At 37.6% G+C, this 26,126-nt stretch overlaps 2 protein-coding genes across 4 annotated transcripts in view; one reads left to right on the top strand and one right to left on the bottom strand.

Moving 5' to 3' along the window:
- Positions 1–11,965, bottom strand: part of snd1 (staphylococcal nuclease and tudor domain containing 1) — a 188,126-nt gene extending 176,161 nt beyond the window's left edge. The window contains exons 1-6 of the mRNA XM_032588843.1: positions 11,763–11,965; positions 8,418–8,567; positions 7,444–7,564; positions 7,255–7,336; positions 1,784–1,944; positions 385–476 (exon numbers count right to left, since the gene is read on the bottom strand). Of these exons, the coding sequence (XP_032444734.1) occupies positions 385–476; positions 1,784–1,944; positions 7,255–7,336; positions 7,444–7,564; positions 8,418–8,567; positions 11,763–11,837 (681 nt within the window). The 5' untranslated portion in view covers positions 11,838–11,965. The remainder of the gene's footprint in view (positions 1–384; positions 477–1,783; positions 1,945–7,254; positions 7,337–7,443; positions 7,565–8,417; positions 8,568–11,762) is intronic.
- Positions 11,966–18,204: 6,239 nt separating this feature from the next.
- On the top strand, positions 18,205–23,556 carry pax4 (paired box 4). Of its 3 annotated transcripts, none has more exons than XM_032588880.1 (10): positions 18,205–18,416; positions 18,487–18,632; positions 18,766–18,975; positions 19,056–19,146; positions 20,105–20,230; positions 20,311–20,393; positions 20,477–20,540; positions 20,680–20,772; positions 21,738–21,834; positions 22,488–22,614. In XM_032588880.1, exons 1-10 carry the CDS (start codon positions 18,383–18,385, stop codon positions 22,504–22,506), a joined length of 963 nt encoding a protein of 320 aa, XP_032444771.1. In that variant the 5' UTR covers positions 18,205–18,382; the 3' UTR covers positions 22,507–22,614. The 3 variants fall into 3 exon arrangements, with proteins under 3 accessions (XP_032444771.1, XP_032444770.1, XP_032444769.1); XM_032588879.1 differs by having other exon boundaries at positions 18,207–18,416; positions 18,502–18,632; positions 20,702–20,772; positions 22,488–23,556; XM_032588878.1 differs by having other exon boundaries at positions 18,207–18,416; positions 20,702–20,772; positions 22,488–23,556.
- Positions 23,557–26,126: the final 2,570 nt, after the last annotated feature.

Below are 26,126 nucleotides of genomic sequence, written 5' to 3'. Positions count from 1 at the left end.
TCCAATATCCTGACAGATGTAGCTGTAATATTAAATCTTTTGTTGAAAGCAGCATAAAAACAGACATAAGATTGACAAGGTTTTATGTATTGAGACAAAGAACACCTTAAAATAGATTTAATATCCTCAAGTACGAGATGAGAAAGATTAGTTATCCTGAGTGGTCTACTGGCAAGGCTAGACTGGGTGAAAGAGATAGATGGGGAATTGAGTTGCTCAGATATGACACTAGTGGATCAGTCGAAGCAAAGCAGATGAGGAGGAGAGAAGAAAAAGTGACGTTACTCCTCATGTATTCATGATTAGCCTGGTAATTATTCAGTAATTTAAAAAACTAGAATAAGGAACGTAGTATTGTTCTAAAGTATATCCATTGCTACTTACCTTCACACCAGACAGCATAACAGTGACCAGGTAATAGTCTGGGAGCAGCAAGGCACGAACAACGCTGCCATCTCGCACGTGCTCAATGATGGCTGAGGGGAAGAACAAAGGAAGAAAAAAATATCCTGGTAAGTTCAGCTTTTTAATGGACATTATATTTCAGGAATAGATAATTATCATCTTGTCAGACAGTATACAGTTGCTGCTAAACAAAAACAAAATTTTATTAAATATGACTGGAAGGTGCTCTGGTTAGATGAACCTGAAGTTCCCATCTAGTCGACACACAAAAGGAAAGTAATATTTCACAAGACCCCTAAACGCACCACTCCCATTTTTTTATTTGGTGGTGGCAGCATTATGATGTTAGGATTCTTTTTTGTAGTTGATGGCAAGATGAATGCAGCCAAGCAAAGGGAATTTCTAAATCAAAACCTGAAAGACAATGACACTAAACACACAGCTATGATGCAGTGGTTACATCAAGGCAAATCTGAGCAAATAGCATAGTCAATGTCAGGACCTGAATCTAATGAAGAAACAAGATTTAAAAAAGAAAAACTAACATTCCCAAACAATGTTATTAAAGTTTGAGACATTTAAAAAAAAAATGAAAGCAATTTCAGTTTCTTTTTAAGAAAAACCAGTAGAAACTCACAGCTGTAGCTGCAGATAAATGTGGTTCTACAAACAATTGACTCAGCTGGACAGGACACAAATGCATATTAGTTATTATGTTGGCCAATCAAATTAAATACCATCCAAACAGAATATACTGAAGTCTGTGCTATGAAAGACCTCAAAGGATATGAATACGTTAGCAAAAAAGGTGCTCATAGTTATTAATGAGTTTAGAAATGTTTGCATGGATTTCAAAACATCGATAACTAACTCTGGGAATGTTGAGCCAACTATTTAAATTAGTATTCTTTACACAGAGCAAGATTTTGAGATGTACTTTTTCCACGGGTATTTCAGCTTTCCACCTCAGCGTCCGCTTGGATATTTTCAGCGCCCACGCCGGATAATTTCATCTGATCTCAAAATGACCCTGAATTTCGCAAGAACGAACGGCAACAAGAGATGAAAGCAGAAGAAAAGCCATCAGCTGCTCGTTTTCTCCATTCAATTAAAGAGTTGTGAAATGAGCTGAGCCACCGTTCCCAGCAATCGTCTGGAAATAAATCGAGTGGAGCGTTGCACCTCGAGCAGGCTGGAGATGAGAATTAAAGGATGGCCTTGTGAAGTGTAGAAGGGCCGAATGTCTTACAAGACAGATGCAATCCTGATAATCTTTACAGACAAAAAAAAGAATATTTAATTTGTGTTTATGCACCAACTCCCTTTGCCTTGTTTGTTTTTTACAAGAATGATCCAAGCCTTTGTCAGAAGTCCTTACCATTGATGGGCTTCTGGTGCAAGGAGTCCACAAAGTTGCGGGGATTTTCGATGGTGTACTTGAGGTCACGGATGGTGTGTGTGCCGCCCCCCTCGCTCCACATGCCTTTCTTGGACGCCTTTGATTGATCCTCCAGTTCACAGAGTCTCGCCTGCTCTGGACTGGAAAGAAAAACAAAAAAGGAACACAAAAACATCTCAATTATTCACACGTTGGTTGTATAGAATTTTAATGTTTGCAACGGATGCTTGCGTGTACTGTGGACAGACATTTTAAATCTAATTAACGTCAAATCTCCAAAGAGACTGTAGAACTGCTGGCGAACCTTTAATATTCAAACTTAAAAAAAACAACAACAAAAAAACTTTTGCCAGTTTAGAAACTAAACACAAAACAAGATAATTCTAAAGTAAGAAGATAATTGCGTAATAAAAATCAAAAACTGATGAGAAACTGCCTAAAAACAAAAGGCAGCTGTTGGTGTTGTCTCGTCCCTCGCACTTAGGGACGAGACAACACCAGCAGCAGAAATGCAGCTTCCTGCAAACACCGCAATTAATTCCATGCTGGCTTCCTTAATTGTGCAGCTTAATGTCTTTTCGGGGCTCTTGTAAAGCTTTAATTATTCACAACTTTAAATGGCCAGCAGGCTTTTGCTTTTTCAACCAGCAAAAGCTGCACAATAGTTTTAGCAGTTTGGCGTCGTAAAAACGAAGACCGCATTGATAATATTTCATTTGTTGTCTGAAAGTCATAGTTTGCCGGTGTTTAATTATAATGAATGATTCATGTTGAAATTTTTACACTTTTCCAGACTCAGTTTCCCAGAGTTCTCGGTTCAGATGGATGGACAGACGGGAGGTAAATGAACAAACAAACTGAGGAACAAACAGACTGAGAAATGGATGCATGGACAAACAGACTGATGATAGATAGATGGACAAAATCACAGAAACAAATTGAAAGATTGATTAAGGAACAACTTTGTAAATATAAAAATATGATTGGACAGATGGATGCATAAGAAATAGACAAACAGATGGACAAATGGCTAGATGCACTGTCCATTCATCTCAACAAACGGAAAAAGACACAAATGGATGAACAGATGATGGATGGACAAGATGAGAATAAAAAGATGCACAGTTGAACAGACTGAAGCTAAATGAAGGAATTGAAAAATAAAAGACAAATCGATGGACAGGTTGAAGGTGGACAAAGGGAAAAATGATGGACAAACGAATAGATGAGTGAATGAATACACTAAGACAACGGGATGGAGAATAAGGTTAGGAATACAAATATATTTATTCCTCTTTTCTTTTTATCATCAGGACCTGAAAAAATATTTCAATGCTGTGCTTCAGCTGGGCTTTTGGGCAAATTCCCCAAAACACAGTCAAGTTCATTCTGCGCACTGCTATGATTTAACAACAAACTTTGAACTGAACGGAGACAGTTTCTTGCTGACTTGGCAGCGATGGTCAAACTTTACGGAAGAACTAAGCTACTTAAATATTTAAAAGCGCCAAACAGGAACAGAAGGCTCCAATAGATTTATTGAAAGAAACTAGAAATGCTGAAAAAAAAAAGAAAAAGGAAGGAATGAAGAAAGAAAGGCAGATTTTGCAAAGTCCTAGCATAGATGTAGAGCATTCAAAAGCAGATTTCTTAAATAAAAATTAATAACCCTGTCTGTGGACACTGATGATAGTAAATTTATCCCTTCTTGCAGCTACACCGGCTTCTGGGTCAGCAACTCCCTCCACTACAGTGGCTCAAATCAAACTGATGGTCAACAAGGTGCGGTACAGAGCAAATCCATTCCAGCAAAGGCCGAGCAGAAATACTTTCCAGTTAAACCTTCTATAGACTACATCTTTCATCTCCGTATGGCTCCTTTGTGCAACCAAACACACTTCAGATAAAACATTTTTACCGCTTCCTGTTGTTTTTGTGTGGTTTAAGGAGGCTGTAGGAAGCCATGTACCCCCCAAACTGTGCACAAGAGTTCCAGAGTAATTGAACAGTGAGACTCTAATGAAAGCATTTCAGCCCCTCAGTGTTTATAGCCACCAACTCCTCCTCCTCCTCCAGGGCTCTAGTTAAACAGGAGCAATGGGAGACTGTAAAGTAAAAGTTGGTAGCCCCAGTAATGTTCCTCATTCCTGCATCGGTGAGTGGTGCCTCTATAAACCAACCTATCAAGCTTGATGCCTGGAGTTTTAATTTATCTAAAATTAACATTCTGGGTCCCAAAAGCAACTCAGTAAATAATTTAAGGCTTTTAAAAATGTCAGCAGTCAGAGGAAGTGATCAAAACTGAAAAGCTAAGCTTTTCCAAAGAACGCCATTACGGATGTTGTTAGGCCTGTCACGATAACACATTTAGCTCGACAGTAAGTTGTCAAAGTAATTATTGCAATAAACAATAATTGAAACCTTTTCCAAGTTTACACACTGATAATAGCATAATAATGCATTTCACCCTGTGAAAGACTAATAAACTGTAATTTTGCACAGTACATTCCACACCGGAAGACATTTTAAAGATCCAAAATAAAACACGAGCATAAAAAGATCAATCAAAGGAAATAAAAATGCAACAAAAATTATAAATGAAATGGATTAGGAAGTCGCTGTAAACAAAATTGCCCTACAAAAGCTATCAGAACAAAAATTATTGTGCTCATTTCAATTCATCTGATTAATTGCTTAATGTGACAGGCTTGGATATTTTAGATCCAAGATGGATCAATTGTATGCTAGAAATTCATCTTATAAATCCCATAGTCATTTTTAAACTGAATGCATTATTTACTTTGAACTTTTTGAAAATAGCATAGTCTATCAATCTTTAACAGATAAATGATCTGTAAAACCTACTAGTTATCACTCAATCTTGCATTGTTCTGGTATGACCTGCTTAAGAGATTAGCTTAATACTTTTTAGTGTTGGCATTTGGCTGAAGTGATAAATACATGTGCATAGAAACAACAGAGACTGCTTTTGACTAAAGTCAGTAGTCTCCACATAGAGACCAAGCACCCTGTGCATAAGCATCACTGCGGGTGTCATTGTCTCTCATCAATCCCAGATGGAACAGTCTCGTTGCAGAGAAACAAGCTCACGGCTCCCATTGGTCGTTATTGTGAGTTAAAATTTTCACTTAAGTTAAATGTTCGTTTTGTGGCGCATCTGTATCTTATTTTGAAGGGATATGTAAAGGTTACCATAGCGACTAGAGTCAGAGAGCGTTAGGGCAGTGGTCGAGATGAGATGAGTAGAGCTTGTGAGTCTTAAGTCTGGTTCATACGGCACGATTTAAGAATTGTCGGCCGATTTTCCAAACCTCTGTGACCACACACGACACAAGCCGATAAAAGTACAACAGATTCGATTGGTTCGTGTGTCCAGCCACACGGCAGGAGCACACACACAAACCGATTCCACTCACAAACATCCCGATTCCAGAAGAAAATCCAGTACCCCCCCCGGGCCGCAACAAAATTGCCAAGTCTTGACCGGTCCGCAGCAATAAAAAGGTTGGGGACCATTGACTAAAGTAATAAACATGAACCTTATCTGATCAGTGTGAAAATTTGAATTGGTACAACCTTTGTTCTAAAGTGTCATGAAAGTTTCATGTCTCAAAGCTAAAGACAAAGTGTGCATCAACGTAAATCTGTAAATACACAAAGTTGTGTACGATCCCCTCGGCTACTTGCCCGGCGAATTGCCTGGCCGTGTTAGCAGGCAGCAGCCGGGCTCTAAGCACATGTTTAACTCCACTGTCCGAAGCCATCACCATTATCATCACCTCCATAATTATCACCACATCACAGTTAGTGTGATCAACGTAGCAAGTCACGAGGAGTAATGATATTGGAGGAAAATGCACTGAGGGAAAACAAAGACCCTAAGTCTACGCTGAGTAATGGGCCTCCCCTTTGGCCAAATGATGCCAGCTTACACTTAAAGCATCATTTACATTAGTGCTTGTTATGGGCCATTGGACAGGCTGCTTGAAATGCTTCATTAGGGGCAAAATGTTCACATCATCTCTGTTCATGTTGGAAGACACAAATGCAGCAGCATGAGTCAAATTGCTTGTAATGTGTGTCGTGTGCAAATACCGCCACTGGGGGAGACATACAGTACTTTGTCATATAGCATGGGGTGTGTATTTATAGGATTAGTGCATTGGGGCAATGTGGCAGAAAAAAAGGTTTCAGAGGGATATCATTATAGCAGTAGGGGCATGCTGCCACCATCTGGGATACTATGGCTCCATCTAAATTCAGTCAGCCAATTGAGGACTTAAGTACTTCTCCCAACAGATTCTGCAAGGTTGTGCTGCCTTAAGCTTTAGGAAATACAAGCTTACATCCTGCTGCCAAAAGTGATTTCCTCTATTTGTTACATAAATGGTTGAAGAAGTCGAAGCTTTAAAGTAAAAACATTCAGTCTCAGTGATGCAATGAAATCTTGCTTAAAGTATATGATTAAGGCCTCAATACTAGTGTATTCCACAACTGAATTCTGATGCAACAATATGATTTTGCTGATAAAGTTTTCCTTTAATGAAACCTCCTGTTTCTGGATACAGTGATTATCAACCAGTTAGGTCAATACAAATGTAAAAAATAATAAATAAATCACAAACCTGGATGTGTTGATGAAAAAAATCTTAATATAAATCTTTAAAATGGCATAAGCACCAAAGTGCTAAATAACCACTATCCAGAGTACGCTTAAAAGCAAAATAGAGCTTTTAAAACATCTTTATTTAAAAAGATTAAAGGAGTTGAATGTTTGCAGTCATAAAAAAAGTTTAAGTCTTAAAAACACAAAGTGATTAGGTGCTGTGTGTTTGACTATACTACATAAAACAAGGTAAGTATTTGGAGCTCAATAACAAATACAGTGTGTGCCAGAATCTAGGCAGACTTGCAGCGCAATTCTGGTCTGTTCAATTTCAATGTTCAGTTTTTATATGTTGAACATATGAAGCCAGTATTATTGTAATAACTTTGATGTTATTTTTATTTATCTATTTTTGAAAGAAATATTTTAAAACACCTTTATAAAAAAGATTAAAGAACCATAACCTTTCGTTCTAGACGAACGGTTGCTCATCCCATCAGTTAAAAGTTTTTTAAACAGCGTGTACATTGTGAATGTACTATAAATTCAAGTACAAGGATGACTGCCTGCAGTAATATTTACTGCCTCTTAGGGATGTCTAGATGAATTTTAATGGTTATGGGATCGACGAACAGGAGGTGACATTGGTCCCCCTCCATTAATTTCCGACGGAACTTGAGTTATGAAGCGACAATCGCCTTTCTCCAGACCAAACTACCAACGAAATTCCTCCATTTGAAATTTCATGCTTGTACATCAACATCAAAAGCAAAATAAACAAAATATTGCTTGTTGGGGTTCCACAAATTCCCAACAATCTTACTTGTTTCCTCTGATTCCTTCCCTTCGGACTGTTGCGAGGCCTTCATTCACCAAAGACTCAGCGATGTTCTCACCTGTTGTATCTATGGCAAAAATGGAGAAATGTTTAGCAAACAAGGAGAAAAATAATGTTCAAGTGACATGATTTTACTCTAGAAAACAAATGGTGCAAAATGAACATGAAGTGCACCTTTGCCCAGGTAGACCATCCCGTACTCCCGGCCTATGGCGGTCTTGATTTCCACAGTGAAGCACACTTCTTTGCCAATTAGCTTCTTCCTGAGAAACTCTCTGGCTTGGAAGGCCCAGGGCTAAAAAGAAAAATAAACATTAGAAAGTGAAATCTAATCAGGCACTGGACTAGACAAGTAAGAAAACTTATTTGTTCAAAAGCAAGAAGGATGTTGCAGTATTTTCTAATTACAGTAAGTGCTCATGTTAATGTATCACATTGCAATACTACTTTTTCTCTCTGTGAAACAATATCTATTGTTATTCCTTCCAAATGCAAAGTGCACTGCAGGTAAAAAAAATGAAAAGGGTCAAGGTCAGGACCTGACTTTAACACTGGCATTAATGTAAAACTCCCACAGCATGCATCTAAAATGCTCTGATCCGTATGGTGAGTTGATTATTAAAACATAATGTGCAAAGCAGTTATTATTTGAATGAGTGATTAGTAGATAGAACTTAATTTAGCTTTCAAGGTATAAATTGCGCTTTGACTGAAATGCCTTTGATAAAAATTTACATAACTTATTTTCCACCATTTCAAAAGGTAAAACAGTATTACACAGCTGCAGACCCTTTTTGTCACAAACAGCCTGACGTCTCTTCCACTCTTCTCCTCATCAACCCACATGCATGTGCATACAAAAGTGGTACAAAAACAATTGTCAATTGAAAACGACCAAAGCATATTCATGTGTTACAATGGCCCAAAGACATCGTCAAAGACAATTTAAATCCACTTCACAATTTTGGACGTCCTTTGTTTTTGTCCTTCATATAAAATCTCAGTAAAATACATTCAGGTTTGTGGTTGCAAAAAAAAAAAGGTTTAAGATGGTTTAATTACTTTTCCAGTGGTCTGTATTATAAATGCACTGCCATTGTAACGCAAGGCCAATTTAAATAATAAATCACAGGAATAAATCGGTTTACCTCATCAGGGATGTCCTTGGTGTCGGGCTGGCCTTGTGCTGCTCGGCGGGCTGTGGCCCCTGCTCGGATGTTGCTGAGATTGATCTGGCGCTCTGGGGGCGGACCACCTCGAGGTTGGCCCCGAACAATGATGGCACATCCTGACAAGACCTGGACAACAAATGAAAACAAGCAGAGAGAAGAAAAATCAGCAGTGCAACTAAATTATTTCAGCTATTAAAAAATTTACTTGATGGGATGAAACAAAAGCACCAAGAATTATTGACAGACAGAAAGAAGAAACACATAAGTCATGGATACTTTCCTTTCCATTGGATAAGGCAAAAGAACTTTTTTTTTTAATAAAACAATTTTTAAAATTATGCAAAATGAATTTTATCAGTGTATATGCAAATTACATTTCAACTTACAAATATTAGTGCAGCAAAATGTGAAATACAACAATCTAAAAGACTGAACTTTTATAGAGGTAGAAGCTTCATATGGCACGTAGCCATGGTGACAGTGTGTCATTCAAATGCCAGGCTTAGATCATGCCATCTGATAATGTAGCTGAATTAAAAAAAAAAAAAAAAAAGATAGTATAGACTTTGGTTTGACAACTGTGGCATTTACATGAAACTGAGCAAACACTATCTGCAAACTCTTCCGTGTGTCTGCAGGGAGCATCCCTGGCCGTTGTTGATCTAAGATCTGAGCTAGATAAACTCATCAAATCACCGCTGTTCATCACCAACTGTCCGACGACTCTGGAGTACAGAAGACCTGTAGCTGTAATTTCTGCAGTATGATGAGCCATGAAAAACGAAGAGAAATGACAGCAACACATTCTTCTCCAATTTCAAAGGGACGCCATATTCTTAAGAGAGGGGCAGCAAAACTTCAGCAATTAAATTCTTGCAGGCATATAATAAAAAATTCCAAAAGCTAAAGTTGTTGTAATACAAGTAAAAAAAGGAAAAAAAGAGCCGAAAGCCATTAAAGCTTTCGTTAGACGACATTCATTTTATGAATGAGCTGCATAATCACATTTCCACAGAATTCAATACTGAGACAAATGTGCTTTTATTTATACACAACTAATGCTGCTGTGAAGAGCTGTCAATACAACATGCACTAACATGACTAGATGTGCAAGACAACAGAAATGATTTGGTGTCGTTTTTGTTTTAGTAAATGACAGCTTTTTCTTAAAGCCGAATTTACACTCCATTTGATGCAGCATATAAGCCGACACACAGGCTGTTTACTTGCTCAGATTCAGCTCCAACATGGACAGGCTGATGTAAATCATTATCTGGGTGGTGAGGTCAAAATGTCTTTTTAGATTCTGCTAAATACCAGCCTGGGTTTTATTCAGAAAGTAATCTCAGGTATTTTACTTTTCGCATTGTTATCCGGAAATCGTGACATAATAAACCTGATCTGTCACCACTCAATAATTCTGCCGGCTCATTATATTTTTCTAAATAAAATGAAATCTAAAAGGGGAAAAGTGTCAGAAAAAAATATATTGCCTCCAAATCAACTACCACAAAGAATGCCGTCTTCAGCAAGTCTAGCTGCTGGTTTACTCTGAACTCTGGATTCACTGGTTTCAATGTAAAATGGGCAACAAATTACTGCACAATTCCTGTTTCCATGATGCTGCAACTAGGCATGAGTCATTTAATTGTTTTAAGGTGAACATAGTTTTGTTAAAGTAACAATACTAAAAAAAAAAAAGAAAAAACTTCCAAAATGTTCAAAGTTTCTTTCCCCCCTCTTTGACAATAAGATAATAACAGAACTGTAAAAAAGACATAAGTGTTATCTCAATAAATCAGCCTTACTAGCTAATAAACACTGTGATATACTTATTTTATCTGTAAGCCGCAAAACGGCAAAACGATTTAGCATTCTGTGCAGCTAACACTTACAACTTATTTGTGGATCATTACAGTTTATATAAGTCCAATTAGTTAATTAATTATTAACATTAATTTCTAATGTTGGAATGTGTTATGTAACATTATGACTAAATCAATATGCTATATGATCAGAATTGTGAAAAATTAGATTTTTGTTTCAAACAGCAGCAATTAGGTCATGTTTTACTTTTCTTGCTCAATGTTTTCAAGTCAATATCGTACACAGCCATAATATTTTCACTCAAGGATAACATACAGAGTCTCTCATACCAGCCGCTGCCTTAAAGTAAGCAATATACGAGAAAATATTCAAAACTAATTTGATTTGATTTAAATACTAACATTTCAATCTCAAGAAACTACAGTACATTCCTCTCATGAATTTTGAAGGTGGCAGGCAGAAAGCTGTGGGTCTGCTTACCCCTCTCTATGCAAACCCATATATGAGGGGGGAAAAAAACGTTGAGTAAGGGTATGTTTGCTTGACTTGAGAGAAAAATTTCCATCTTGACACTGAAACATGAATGAGAGAGGACCCAGCCCACACAAAAACCACGCCGAATGAGAGATTACAGGGGGCAAGAAAGTTGGAGCTACGTGTCAGTTTCCCATGGCTGGTTTGGACCAGCTCTGAGAGAATGCTCTCTGCTACCCTACATGGAAAAAGTAAATTTACCAGAGCACCACAAGTCGACGAAGATGTACTAAAAAAAAATCCCATTTAACCGCATAAACCTGTTTTATTGGAGTTTCTGGGATAAAACTGAGGGACGAAAGCGAAATTAAACCCAATGCTAGAGTTAGCTTGTAGGCTAGTTGACGAAATTTGCATGTTGCCAAATAGCAAAAAAAAAAAATTTTTTGTTGCGGCTGGTGCTGAGCATAAATCTGACACCGATATCACAGACAGTACAAACCGCTTTCGTTTAACTTTACAGGTGCTGGACAGTAAATGCTAATTAGCTAACAGTTAGCCATCCTTTAGCTGGGAAACTTGACATCTGTCAACAACTTCTCAACATCTACTGGCTCCAGCTTGGCTGCTGACTACAACAAATTTAACCACTCAAATGACAGTTTACAGCGACCATATTTCCAAGTCTGACAAAGGAAGTAGTTTCCTCACTTAAATTGAAATATCCAGACAAACGTGCTAACCTCAGTTTCCTCTGCTGGGAATTTAGCAGCAAGCTAGCTAGCTAACGTTAGCCGGCTTTGAGCTGCAGCCAAATAAACTGCATGAGCTTGACATCTGCTATTGGAATAATGACAACACTGGAAGTTAACTTAAAATTGCTTTCGTTGAGTCATGTGGCTTACTATATTAAAGTATACGACAACCAGTCGCAGTTTCAATCTCCATTAGCATTCAGTTGACTAAGCTAACTAGCTGTTTCCCCAGTGAGCTCTCATTTTCACATGTTGGGATTCGTACCATTTTCACTATTCCTCTTTGCAAAGGAGACGCCGGAACAGGGGCTGTCTGAGCTGGACCCGAAACAGATGCCATGTCCACCGAGCTGAGATACGCTGCTTGTTAGATGGAGAACCAGGTGAGGGATTGGGACTCTGAAATGAGTGGCTTATCTGTTGAGAGCCAGGAGAAAAAGGCAGTACACAGAGCGACACTCACGTTATACCGGAAGCACACTTTGCCATGCATGTACACACAGGCCGAAAGCTTTTCCGGGTCTAAGGGAGAGCAATGAATGGGAGCGGATGGAGAGCGTTCTAAACCGCGTAAGCAAATTGAAATAAGGACATCCGGGGCAAGAGCTACGACACGTCAGCATTGTGATACCCCAGATAGTGCTGCCTTCAAAGGGTCCGGGAATAGATTCACTTCTAAAGAAAAAGTTTACTCTTGGAAAGTAGCACATTATGCATGAGCAACATCTGACAGGAAATCCTATAGGAATGTAATGACAATGATTACTTTATACCACTTTATGTGGGACTTATATTTGCCGAATTAATAAAAGATTTCCAATATTTGTTTCATGTTATATAACATTTTATCAGGCAGCACAAAATACTTTTATACGTTTTAAAGTACGTGATTATTGAATGCATTATGCTTATGTCCACTAGGTGACAATCACGAGTTTAAATCAATGCATAAATGTAAAGAGTAGGACGACAGAAGAAGAGAGTTTTTGTGACATACCTGTGAGAAACTTGTGTGAGCAATCCCATGAAAAAAGATGCTTTAATAAAAGTGTCTGAGCAGTACAAGACGACTGGTTATTATCTAACACAAATATAACAAAGTGATTTAGTAAGAATGAGGATAGCCACGTATTATTAAGTCAATTTCAATTTATTTGTGCCACTTCACAACAAATGTCATGACGTTTTACAAGAGAAATACGTCCATAATATTTACAGAAATATGTAATCAAGTCAGTACAGTTACATAGACAGATTCAAATTTATTTAGGATGCAAATTGGTTTATTATATACCAACTGGTAAAAAGCTACCTGTCTAGTGAAGTACAGGTACTGACTTTGTAACAATCCCAACTCAGAAAGCATATGGTGACAGAGGACAGGAACCTCCAGCAGAACCCAGTTCACTGGAGAAGCGACCTGCTTCATCTGGCTGGAAGATTTGAAAGGACAAGGCCTAAACAAAATCAGCAAATATTTAGTTTAGACTGGATGGCAGACAAGTGTTCTCAGACACCATCAGGACAAAAGATGAATAAGGCAATGGTTGATGGCAGCAGCTTCATTACTATTTTTTTCTAGGATTAAAAACAGCTAGACGTATATGTATTGGTATTGTTTATGGAATGAGAAAAGTGTTCATATGGCTAAGGATAAGGTTCACAATTTTTCAGTGAAATTTGCTCTGTATTTCTTTTCCAAATGTGCAATAATCTAGAGTAATTGCAGGCCACACTGCTGACTAAAGAAGGTGATGTTATTATGCTTATTATGTAATTGCTTATTAGAAAAAGACACGCAAAAGTTCACTTAAGAATAAAAGATGCTAAATAAACCCAAATTATAATTGATTACTCTTAAATTGCATCTCCCCCACCACATATCTTTGACCTTGCAATCAAAAAGTTCTAATTAATTTAATTCCCAAAGAAAAATTGTTTACCAAATGCAGCATGGAAGTGTTTCTTTGTTCAGGTTGCACTAAACAGTGAAACCAGGCACCACCCTTGAGATTCCACTAAATCTTCCTCAATACAAAAATATGGGATTCTCACACCTTAACCTTAACTATGCTAAGGTTAAGTTTGTCAGGGGGCCATGACAATTGTGACTTTTTAAAGTAAACTGCTTTTGTAAAATAAGCCATTTCTTCAACTGTTGAGCTGCTTTGTAATCCAGTAGTTTGATGTCCAGATAAATTGGCAGCTTCCTATAGAAGATACAGAGGATATTAAGAAAGCTAATCATTAAGAGCATTAAGCATCTACAACACCAACAAACTGAGTGATGTCTTAAATCTTGGTAAAAGTGTGCATGGTGCACATTTCTCTTCATTTTTGCATTAGAATCATCAAGGGTAGAGTTAAAAACATTATCAGATAAGTTTCTGAAGAGAAACCTACCACAATACCAGAAGAGAGCCAAATGTAGACAGGAAATTGCTGGGGGGAGGTTTGTCTTCATAATAATTTTTGGTGGTGTTGTATGAGTCTATTTTTAAAAATTGCATCATAAAAAAGTTGGTTTAAGCCAAGTATTGCATAATGTTTTCAAAAGCACTGACTGTAATGCACCAACTGCACCTAGACTGAGTAATATCATGTCCACTGTGTAAATATACACTGTTTTAAGATCCACTGATGGCATTTGGCTATGTTTTCTGAGGGAAATATTTCCTACATATTGTATGGCACTTAAACAAGAAAAGTATATGGTCAAATACAAATTCAACTAAGATTCATGTAGAAACAAGAAGTGGAGGTTTTGGGATGCGCTCTGGTCCTACACTATGCACAACATGAGGGCAGCAATACCCTATGCATATGCAAATAAGCAACAGAAAATTCACTGGGATTACAAAGCACTCCTGGAAGATGTTTTTTAACCTGACGATTAAATTGAAATGCAAAAAGAAACAAATAGCACTAGTTTTTGAAATGACACAAAGTTCGATTTAATTGAAAACGGTATAAGAAAGTTAAAAAAAAAAAAAAAAATCAACTTTGTTTTGATGTGGCATTCATTCCACTAGTGGTTTCAAATGTTCTGCTTAAATAAGTAACATTCTTGAAACACATGTAACCTGAATGGCAGTCCATGTTTTTGTCACACTGTTTCAAGTTACTAAATCTAATTTCAATATGAAGGATAATCTTTATAAACACAAACCAGATTTTTTTTTTTATCCGTTTATTAAGATGATTAAATGTACTTTAAGGGGAAAACAGCTTCCCAAACCAACCTGGTCCTATGCAAAAAATTTATTGTCCACTAAATCTACTAATTAGCTTGTACTCTCACTTTGTGATAACTGGCAACCTTCTGTACAGAATAGAAAAGGCTGTTTACATTCATGCCACCGCATCTCAATCGGATTTAAGTTCAGACTTTAATTAGGCCATTCTAAAACCTTTATTTATTTAAATTAAAATTGATTAGGTCACTTAGAGGTGGAGTCACTGGTATCCCTCACATCTAGAAGCCCCACATCATAACATGACCACCACTATGTTTGACAGCCAGTTTGATGGGGGTTTTTTGTTAGTTTTTTTCCTGAAACGCTTTGTTAGTTTTAACACCAGATGTAATAGGAAGTAGACCTTTTAAAAAAGAAATTCACTTTAGTCACGGAAAAAACTTGGGAACAAGCGATAACAACGGATTTTCTGCATCTCGTTTTGTTAAACATTTTTATTGATTCGTGTTTTTCGTTTAAATGTATGTGTAACAACAATTAACAGTTAAAACAAGTTTTAAAATAGTTCCATGCTTTTGTTCCCTCAGTCTTACAACTCGTTTTGAGTCATTATATAGATATTAACCAATTCCGAGACCTGAATGATAAACAGATTTACCGTTTTAAAATATTGTCTTTCAAAAGACATATTTTCGTTGGAGAACTTGTGATACTCTTCTATTGTTTTTCTATCGTCAGACAGCGAGAAAATAACTCGCAGGGATGTAGAGCTGCTGTTAAGATTTGGTTGTGAACTTGAATGCAACAGACAACCACCTCGGTCCAGCATAAGCTTTTTTCTGTTACAAGGTTCAAATGGGAAACGTAGTTGATTTTTAAAAAAATATAGTCCGTTCCAAATAATTATTTTTAGGATGTAACTTAACGATCGCATTTAGAGCACGAAAAAGTCAACTCATTAAAAATGTGCGTTACCAAATTAAAAAAACAAAAACCTTTGGAAATGTAGGTATGCTACCTGCTGAACGTTGCAATCGGAGACATCTTACGATGCATAAATGTCTTATTAGCACCAATTCTACACTATATCGGACGCGTTTGACATATATAATTTTAGTTTATGAAGTGTTCATTTATGCTATGAAACTAAACTGAACGAGGTGTCATGAAATAGTAATTATGTACTCTTTGGCTTTTCGGTGGTTTTGGAAAGGTGATGGTACATCTGAATATTTTTTAGTAGTGAGAGTTTTTAATAGTCTACTAAAATTATGCAACGTATGCAACAGGAGGGAGTGAAAAAATAGGAAACACCAGAATTCGTAGCAATGACTTGCGTTCATGAAACACGGAGAAGGAAACAAAGCCGGTGCGCAGCTCCGTTGCGCACGCTGCCCCTCTGTGCGCTCTGGAGAGATTTTGGTGATCTTTTTACGCGGCTAGAATTTTCACTCTTGCAAACGCTTTAGAACCAAGTTGAGCCCCAACATGCTCACATGTACATGTTTAATACACGATACAAACAACTGAAACGTTTATTTGAAGCGCAAAAGATGGCTGTGCCACTAAAGGCAATAAAACTCCCACCCGGTGCTGCTGAAGGGAGACAACAATTTACGCACAACAAAAATGTGTTGCTGCTTTAATAATCGGTTATAAGTAGCAATTTTAGACCTGCATTATTTGGCACGTGGCATGCCTGCAGCAAAGCAGTAACCTGTAAAGTAACAACCATATCAGATCTCCTATAATAAACAAAAACGATCGCCTTATTCTTCCTTTGTCCTGGTTGGCATGGAGATGATGGTGTCCAAGAACGCCTGTTCTCCATCCAGTCGTCCTGACTGTACACACACAGTTGCAGTCCTTTCACTCATGGTTAATGTATAATGTGGGCCATATGGCTTTGTAAAATCGGAGCCTTTATGTCGATGCCACTTCGGTGTGTGTGGACCCAACTAATGATATTCAATTAGTCATTAAACAGGCCCAAAGACGAGCCTTGTGTGGGGTTTTCACATGAGCTAATATTTGCTTGTCAAATATTTCCCCTGGAAAGCGTTTACAACGCATTTTTATCTGCTGTCTGCCCAAGGAACATCTGTGAGGATGTTAGCCTCCCACTTCTGGATAAGCGAGGTCCCCCCAATTGGTCCTCTTCTTGCGCCTGTATGTACGCGAGGTCTATTTGTTCACGTTTTGAAGGAAAATGTAATAAAACGAGACAACCTGAAGGATTTATGATTTATCAAAAGCACTTTACCATATGGCAGTCATCATTGGAGCAGATTTCCAAATGTTTGCTTTATGAGAGGAGGCCAGAGATCCTTTTAATCCGAGGCACTTCAGCTGTGAACGAGGATGCTCGTGTCACGTGACTGCAAGCCCAGAAACACACTGGAGCTGATTCATTCGATTCCTGGGAAGCTGGGATCAATATGTTGTCAAATATGAAGCTGGAACAAACATAAAAGTTTAAAAGCTGAAATTAAGCGCGCCTCAATCTCTCCAATTAAGACTGTCGGTCACTGCGCAAAAAGGGACTGATGAGAACACGGGAGGGAGGGTAAAATGAAATTAGGGAATATCAGAAAAATTTGCTGCACTGTCAGGAACTAGGGTTTTTATTTATTTATTTTTTGCAGCCCATCCCTTAAATATAAAAAGTACCAAGTAAAGATATTACAAGTACCTTATAATGATCAACTTCAATTAATATTAATGGGATTTTAGGTGACAAACCAAGAAAGTAGTGCCTAATTATGAAGTGCAAGGCAAAGGATGCATGGTTTTTTGTTTTTTTTGTAGAAATTTTTATGACTAAAAACATAGAGAATGTGGTACATCATTATTTGGTCACTTTAATTAAGCACCCCTTAATAAAATCCAGTGCAACTTATTTCCTTGAGACCGAGGAAATAAGCTTACATTTGTAAATAGAGTTCAGTTGTATGTACAAAAAATCTGTTTTATTAAGGGATCAGAAGTTTGTTACAGAAACAGAACAAAATGGTCAAACAGGACATTTTGGTCAAATCATGGTCAGGACATGAACCTAAATTTCATGAAGCAATGTTCAATTAATCACGATAGTGGAACGCGTATAAGGTATCTGCAAAAACACTGCAGATAGAATGATGTATAATCATATTATAGTAATATAAAAATATAAAATGCATAGTCTTCAAATAAATGTCATTTAATTTGAACATTGAACATACAACCACAAACTGAAATTTTCTTCAGTTGGGTATATTGCAACCTAACACAAAGGAGTGCATATTTTTTGAAGTAGATGGAGAACAATAAAAGATTTCAAATATGTTTTTCTTGAAAAGAAAAAGGGAGAGTTGTGTGCATTTCTATTCAGGCCCCTTGCACTGATACCCTTCAATAAAATCTAATGCAGCCACTTACCATCAGAAATTAGTAAAGGAACAAATGGCCACACAGACTCCCTGCAGTTTAAACCCAGTTTTACCCTCATGCTCCCTCCCAGCTTTATTGACGTTGCAGGAAGTATGCAGGGCACCACGTTATATTCAGATCTTGTAGGCTTATAAATCTCCGCCAAGAGCTTTGATTCCGCACTCTGTCAACCTTAAGAGGCGTTTAGAGTTTAAGGCTTCGAGCTTCATCCTGAATTCGGTCCTGCACAGAAAAGTTAGGAGCCTGGAACCAAGCGAGGATGTGCGGAACAAGGATTAGTCTGCAAAGCCAAGGTTAGTTTTGCACTTTTTGTGAACATCTATCAAACTTTGGCACGTTTTAAGCCGAGTTATAAAATTGAAGGTGTGTTACGACAAGGTGGTGGAAGTGTCAACCAATTAGGAGGAACCTTTCTCAACGGCAGACCTCTACCGGAGTCCAAGAGAATGAAGATGATTGAGCTGGCCTCGGAGGGAGTCCGCCCAAGTGAAATATCCAGAATTCTCCGGGTGCGCACAATCCAAACAGCTCAGATAAAACACGTTTCAGGGAGAAAAAAAAAGCGTAATTACAACGGGAACCGGATTGATCAAATGAAGTCGATCTATAATGGACTGCACCTAACTCAGTGCGTCTTTGTAGGTATCCAACGGGTGCGTCAGCAAAATACTGTGCCGCTACAGGCGCACAGGGCTGGTGAAGCCCAAATCCATAGGAGGCAGCCGCCCTCGGCTTCTCACCCCCGGCGTCATCTCCACCATCATCCAATGCAAGAGGGAAACGCCAACTATTTTTGCTTGGGAAATACGAAAACGACTTGCAAGAACTTGTAAAGCCGCAAAAATTCCTAGTGTAAGTGGAATAAAGAATGCTTTTGAATTTGATCTTTTATCTGCAGTTGATAAAGCTTTTTGCGCACCGTTTCCTGCAAGGTGTCATCCATAAATAGGATTTTGCGAGAAATCCACCTGGATCGTGGAATAATGTGCATGGAGGTCAATGCTCCCATCAGAGCTGAGCAGGGTAAGTTATCAAAAGATTTCACTTTGACAGCAATGTTGTACACTCATTAATTATGAAGAGTTTCACACTGATCTTTTGTTTTTAAATATACCAAGTCATGTAGTAAATTCTTGCAGTTAACGGATTAATATAGTTTCAATATGCTTAATACCTAAACCTCACCTAAATATATTACCTAATTTCTGATCTATTTTTTAGGGTGTGTTTACTTAAAAAGGTTAAATTCTTAATCATTTGAAGGATAACTATAGACATTTTGCAAAGCACATTTAAAAGGACTCTGGTCCTTGAGGACTTCAGGTTGGTCTAGAACTTGCTCGCTAATGTTTTCAGAACGAAGGTTTACTTTTTGCTCACCTTGAAAGTAGCATTTGTGAAATATTTTTGTGATTGTAAAGGCATCTACAATCATAAAACTTGTGATTGCTAAAACGGTCTCTTGTTACTGAACAGTAGCAAGAGACCGTTTTAGGTCCTTTGATGACATCTTAGGTTTTTTTTTTTGGAACTTTTTAGCTTCCTACCATTTACCTTCACAATGAACTTGGTTGGCCAGTCACAACTGGGCATGTTTGACTGTTATCTTGAGACACCCTTAAATCTGTTACCAGACAAACTACTACAATATTCTGACTTACTGCCTTAGACAGCTATTTTAATATCACTGTGGTGTTCACTGTCACATGAATAGTCAGATGCACAACAAACTAAATGTTAAATAGGGCCAACCTTCAACATTTTTAAAGCTTATTTGTTTTAATAGTATAATTAGATGACTTGAGTCTGTTAATTTGGACAATATAAGTTATTATGTACACCTTTCTGAAAAAGTCATATTCAAACTAGGGGGTGTAATTTTAATAGCTAATACATACTTTCAAAAATTCTATTTTTTTAAATTCTATTTTATGGAATCAAAGGAATCAAACTGAAGTGCTAACTAATGTATTTTTTGCAGATCATTACTCTGTGGTTGAAGAAGTAAACAAGGAAGTGATGAACTCTGATGACCAGAAACCTGAAGGTGCCCGGCACAAGAACCGCACCACTTTCACCCCGGAGCAGAGCAGAGCACTCGAGCAAGGTAATCATCCAGTTCATCATCCTGTGACATTCCAGCGTGTTTACGCTCAGGAAAATATACGCTCATCTCTCTCGAACCAGAATTTTCCCAGAGCCAGTACGCTGATCTGTATACAAGAGAGAAACTGTCAGCTGAAATTAAACTTCCCGAGGACACCATTAAGGTACAATTTTGATCACGATAGTAGTTTGTATACACAAACACATTCAACATCATGACACATGATGGCTAATTTCCTTCTTGTAGGTATGGTTTTCAAACAGACGAGCTAAATGGAGGAGGGAAACCAAACACAGAAGTAGAACAAAGAGTAAGGATGTTGGGACAAAAATACAACATAGCTGTGTATTTGGGAGAAACTGCAAAGCAGGGATTAGTTTGCAAATAATTGTGCAAGTGTCACATAAATAACTACAAGAAAAATAAAAATTGCATTCATAATTTTTTAGAAAACAAATCTCTCCTCTACAGCTTCAGACCTGCAGCAGCAAAGAGATTGCCTTCTTTTAAATCAAGCCCTCACACACAGCTTTACGTCGCAGGTAGGTTGTGATTTATGGTACTTTTTAGATTAAGCTCTTACAGCTCATTTGGTCTTTGCTGTAGAACTTAAAACTTAAACTTCAGTTCTGTCGTTTTAATCTCTGCTTCAATCAGTGGTGAGGTCAAACCCATTTACTTGAAGTTTTTCTGGCTCTAAACATCTTAAAATGTCAGATTTTCGTGACACTTTTATGTCACGTAGAAATGACTGATAAGTCATGTCAAAGCAATTTTCCCACATTGTGATATACTGTATAGCTCAACATTTGAAATACAAATATATTGGCTTGGCTTAAAGTAGGGATTTTCTTTAGGAGAAATTTCTATATGTATGGCACATGTCAAACTGAAGACCCTGCAGGCAATTCTGGCCAACCATAAGCTTTGATGAGGCCCTCTAGACTCTAGGGATATATAAATAGAAAATTCAAGCTAACAGTTGTGTCCTTATATTTTACTTTATCAAATCAAAGCAGTTGTAATCTGTGTTCTGCCAATGTGAAAAGATGTATAACATTATTTAATTTTAAGAAGTCTATCAAATGCAGAGACAGCGCTTAATATCAATATTTTAAACAGCTTAATGGGTTTTATCAATACATTCTGACATAACTGGTCCTTTGAGGATATTCACGATCTTCATATGGCCCAAAAATTAATACTATACAATATTATTGCAATAGATGAGTTGAACTACTGCATAAATGCTTAGTGTTTTCATAGCATTTTCTCATTTGCATTCTGTAGCTAAAAACAGAGACTGAAGAGGTTACAAAGTATCAGAAGGACTACATTGTATAAAGGTATCAGTCAGGAGAAGGGTACATGGCAGTATTTTCATCGGAATATATATGGAAAGGATTTTGAAGAGAGTAATCACTGTCCCACTTTTTACATTAAGTATGTCTTAATTTTAACAAGGGGAGATGTACACATTTTTAAAAACGGTCATTGTTGATTGTAGGAAACGGACGCATTAAGAATAAACTGTCAAAACAACGCTTTCCTACCCAGAGTCTCCAGGAAGCTACACAATGGTTTCTTCTCTCAAACAGCAGCTGGTAAGATCTTTTATCAGAGTTGAGTTTCAATCTGCTAAATAATCTAACCACTTTTATGTTCACATTATTAGCCTACAACGTTTCACTAATTCTATTTATGGGTGGAATAGTGAAGACTGCAATGAATAACTAGCATTGCAATGATCAACAAAAGCATAATTTAGTACTCAATTTGGACAAATTCCCTGTAATATTGGGTTTCAACTACTTGCACTCTGCTTCTGCAATCCATTTATTGCAAACACCTGAAAAATTTTACAGTAAAACTAATTTGCAGGAAGAGTTGACTCATAGGTACAACTTTGATTTCTCTGCCAGCTACACATATTTTTGCTTGCCAAAGTTTAGTTTATTACTTTATTAGATTTGTTTCTGTTGTGTACTTCACAATTATGTTGCCACCCTTAAATAACTGAACATTGATAATACATTTGAAGAGAGAAGGAGAAACAGTTATTAATGGCAAAGGTACAGACTATTGTATATCTAGGTTCTAAATGCAGACGTTCAGATGCTTGCAAAAGTCACTTAAATACATTTAAGCTTCATTTTGGTCAGTTTTCCGGTGAAGGTGCTTGATTCCTTTTAGTTTCTTATGCTTTGAAAGTTTGGCATACAGGTGCGCAGGTGTATTAATATGTGTTCTCCCTTAGTTCCTCAGCAGCTGTGTGACACGTTGCCACAGACCGTCAGTAGGACTCCACGGCATTGCAACAGAGATGCAGTCACGTTTCCATTGACTCAAGACAAAATGTACTCAAAGAACACTTTCCAGCTGGCCTCTGAGGACATCATAACCCACTCCCATGTCTGCCAGCAGTGGAACAAGCAAAGCACATCGTTTATGTGGAGCCAGTTTCAAACAAACGGGAACTTCCTGTCTCCCCAGGATGTGCATCAACTGGGTGGCATGGTATGAAAGTGAGAATGGATTTCTGCCTATGGTGAATGAGTTTAGCATGTAGAGTTAAAAATGTAATTCTAATAGATTTGAGTAAATTACCTTCTAGACTGCAGAGAATTTCTGGCCAGTAGATGGAGACAAAAGACTGACATTGCAACAAGTCCTTCACACTTCGCTTCTGTAAAATGGATACTGTAAAACGATAAATTCAGTATTGCAGAAAAGATTTGTTTCATTGACAAAACAATTGATTCAGTAAAATATTATATTGAAAAGATCTGTCACATTGACTATTTGAGAAGATAAAAATGATGCAATAATTTCCCTCATAAAAAAGGAAAAAAAGTCAATCCAGGATGTACTAAATAATGTTGGAACGATGAACTGTTTTCTTTCTTTCACTGGAATGTTTTACTGATGTGCCTTTCCAGGGAACAAGTTCTTAAATACTAGGCTCTAAACTCTGATGTAACCAATAAACGCAGGCCTTGCTTCACAGGGAGTAGATTTTTAGAGGGTACATCAAGTGCCAACAGAGAAAATTAAAAGATAAATTAGAAAATGTTGCATGACCTCAACCCAAAGCGCTTTCATGTTTCTTGTCAGTGACTTGTTTGGCCTGATAACTTGTCAACACAAATCAAAGCTGCACGGATCATTTGCAATCACCATAAAGTGATATGGTTGCTATCGCTTTAACAGCCTGTGGGCTTTGCTGTTTTGCAAAAGTGCAGAAGGAGGTGAAGGCAGCCTTCCAAGATTTTCTAGGGAAAGCCAGTGGGAGAAACATTAAAAAAAGAAGCTTCAAAAACTCTGAACATGACCTGATATCTGCATGGCTTCGCATCTGTTTTTATTACTGTAACAGGGCAAAGGCATTGAGTTCCTTCAAGTCCCTTTACAACAGCAAAGAGACACTACTCTGAGATCCCTGATAATTAGCCATAAGGGGAAGGCCCAGGATCAGAATGCAAACAGCTTGGTCAGCAGTGTGGAAATGGCCTACTGACAAATGACTCTCATTGGAATAACACCATGAAGGTGGATAAGTAAATGATATCTCCACATGACAGCGTCTAAGCAGTAATTTGTACAATTGCTTCTGTGTGGATGTGTTTTGTACAATGAGCTTAATTTTCATATGCATCAAAGAGATGAGTAACCACATTGCAAACCTAATACTGACACACATCATTTTCAATGTGATTTTGAGTAAAATCAAAACCAAAGGCTTATGGCTTGAATTCCATACAGTCCAATTTAAACCAAATAAAGTGAAAACGCAAAAGCACTGGATCAGAAGTTCTATCAATGGCAAAAAAAAACCAAACTGCAGAGATAAAGAAAGTAACACTTGCATCAATAACTGTATATGAGACAGAGAGGCAAGTGCCGAGCCATGAGTATTTAAAATAGAAAGGCAAAGAGAAGATAATTGTTTGCAGCAAATCTCCGTCAATGGGTATGTTGAGGGAAACACAGTACTCAAGACATAAGGACTAAGCCAAGAGTGCTTTTCCTTGAACTATGCATGGAGTATGCACTTTCGATTTCCACAGGCAACAAAATCCAAGAGTAGAGGTTATTAATGGCAGCAATAACCCAGTTAATGTCTATCCATTAAAACTGGACAAACAGGTAAGGCAGAAGCTTTGAGTCAGGAAGGGGTTCCCCAAATCCCCAGGAGCTGCGATCCTGCGACTTTTACATGCATTCTTCTTCAGCACAGCTAACCAAACAGCTTACCAAACTAGTTATTCATCTCTGGAGAGGCCTGGTAAGGACTCATTCATTTTCATCAGGTGTGTTGGAGAAAGGATGTATCTAAAAGATGCAGGATAGTAGCTCTCAAGGATTGTCCTCAAGCACCACTTATTTATGGCAAACAAAAACAAAAATACACACAATTGTTGACCAGAATCTGTAAGACAGACAGATAGTAAAGCAATTCTGAGTCAGGATTCCTTTTATTTAGGACAGGTAAAAAAAAAAAAAAAAAAGTTTAACTGGGCATGGCAGCCAGCACAGGGCGTTTGACAACCTCTCCTGTTTGGTCTTTTTACTTGCGTTAGTAGACTTTGCGCACTGAAAGTGTGTGCAATTTTTACTTTTTTTTTGTTATTAAAAAATGTAGAGGGAAAACAAATGCAACAATGCATAAATAAACAGCTTCAAACAAATAAATTCACATTCAGAAATGTATAGGGGAAAAAAACACAATATACATTACCAAAAACATCCCTCTGCTTGTCAAACGCTGAACAACTACACTGAATGAAGCAAAAAAGTATAAAGAAACAGGTGTATGGCCAAAGCTAATCAAATTCAAGGTAACCACACCCGTTGTTCCTGGCACTACACTGCCCTCTTGTGGGTCAATGGGGCAATACAACCATGTTAAACTACACCATCTTAGCTGTACATTAGCGGCACCCCATTATTGGCAAACCAAAAATGACACTGGTGAACACAAAGCACTGACCTAGTAGTACTTTTTTTAAAAAAAAATTAAAAAACAAAAACAGAAGAGTACACTCTTAATAGCATCAGCTCTAATAATGTGAATAGCAAAAGAAAATAGCAAAGTTTGGGAAACTATGCTATTAGGTGCTAATAGCACCTAAATGCCAAACTTCAGAGGCATGTATTAGCAACTCACAACATGTATTTAATAGATTTTTTTCTGTCAACAGACTAGGCTGAAGAAAAAAAAACAAACCATCTTGGAACTGGAGAGCATCTAAACTATGGACTGAGTCCATTACAAACAGGACATTCCCAGTCTCATCCTCTTGAACTCTTTATTTCATAATGCAAGTGGAACTGTTTCATTTGAAGATAACACATTAATAATTTCTGGAGCAGTTACATCTATCAAATGCAAGAAAAAAAAGAGCTGCAACTTTTTACAAGTGCTGACCTAAGAGTGCAGTGTGTAAACAGGATACACAAAATCTCACGAGAGATTATTTTCTTTCTACTTTGAGTATTTTTATCAATGTTTAGCATGGCAGAGTCTCAGTACCTGTCCTCTGTCTTTCATGCAAGAAATCCCTAGAATACCGTTTTAAAACCTCCACTGATGATTTGGCACAAATATTAAGCTTAAATCTGGAGCACAAAGCATTTCTTATCTCATGTTGAGCAACCCCAAAGTTAGCTGAAAAGCTCATCCAGAGTGAACTCCACACCACTTAAGCCAACGATCTCCACATTTGTTATCCCAACGTTTCTGAGGACGTTATAATTTATCTCCTCGACTAGTTGTATGGATAACCTCTGCTGCTGCAGCCACTCAAGAATATTCATCATACACAAGGAGTTTGCTTCTCTCAGCGGGAGAAAGTCACGACCGCCAAAAGCAGAATGAATGGAATTATACGAACGA

The sequence above is a fragment of the Xiphophorus hellerii genome, chromosome 17 (assembly GCF_003331165.1).
Source record: "Xiphophorus hellerii strain 12219 chromosome 17, Xiphophorus_hellerii-4.1, whole genome shotgun sequence".
Lineage (NCBI taxonomy): Eukaryota > Metazoa > Chordata > Actinopteri > Cyprinodontiformes > Poeciliidae > Xiphophorus > Xiphophorus hellerii.
This window is presented reverse-complemented; position numbering and strand designations above follow the sequence as displayed.

Bases quoted from the DNA above. Each gene is read 5' to 3' on its own strand.
- pax4 (XM_032588878.1), top strand. From the start codon at position 18,383: ATGTGCGGAACAAGGATTAGTCTGCAAAGCCAAG. The intron at 18,633-18,765 runs GTGCGCACAATC...GCGTCTTTGTAG, and splicing joins AAATATCCAGAATTCTCCGG to GTATCCAACGGGTGCGTCAG. The intron at 20,773-21,737 runs GTAGGTTGTGAT...TGTTGATTGTAG, and splicing joins CACACAGCTTTACGTCGCAG to GAAACGGACGCATTAAGAAT.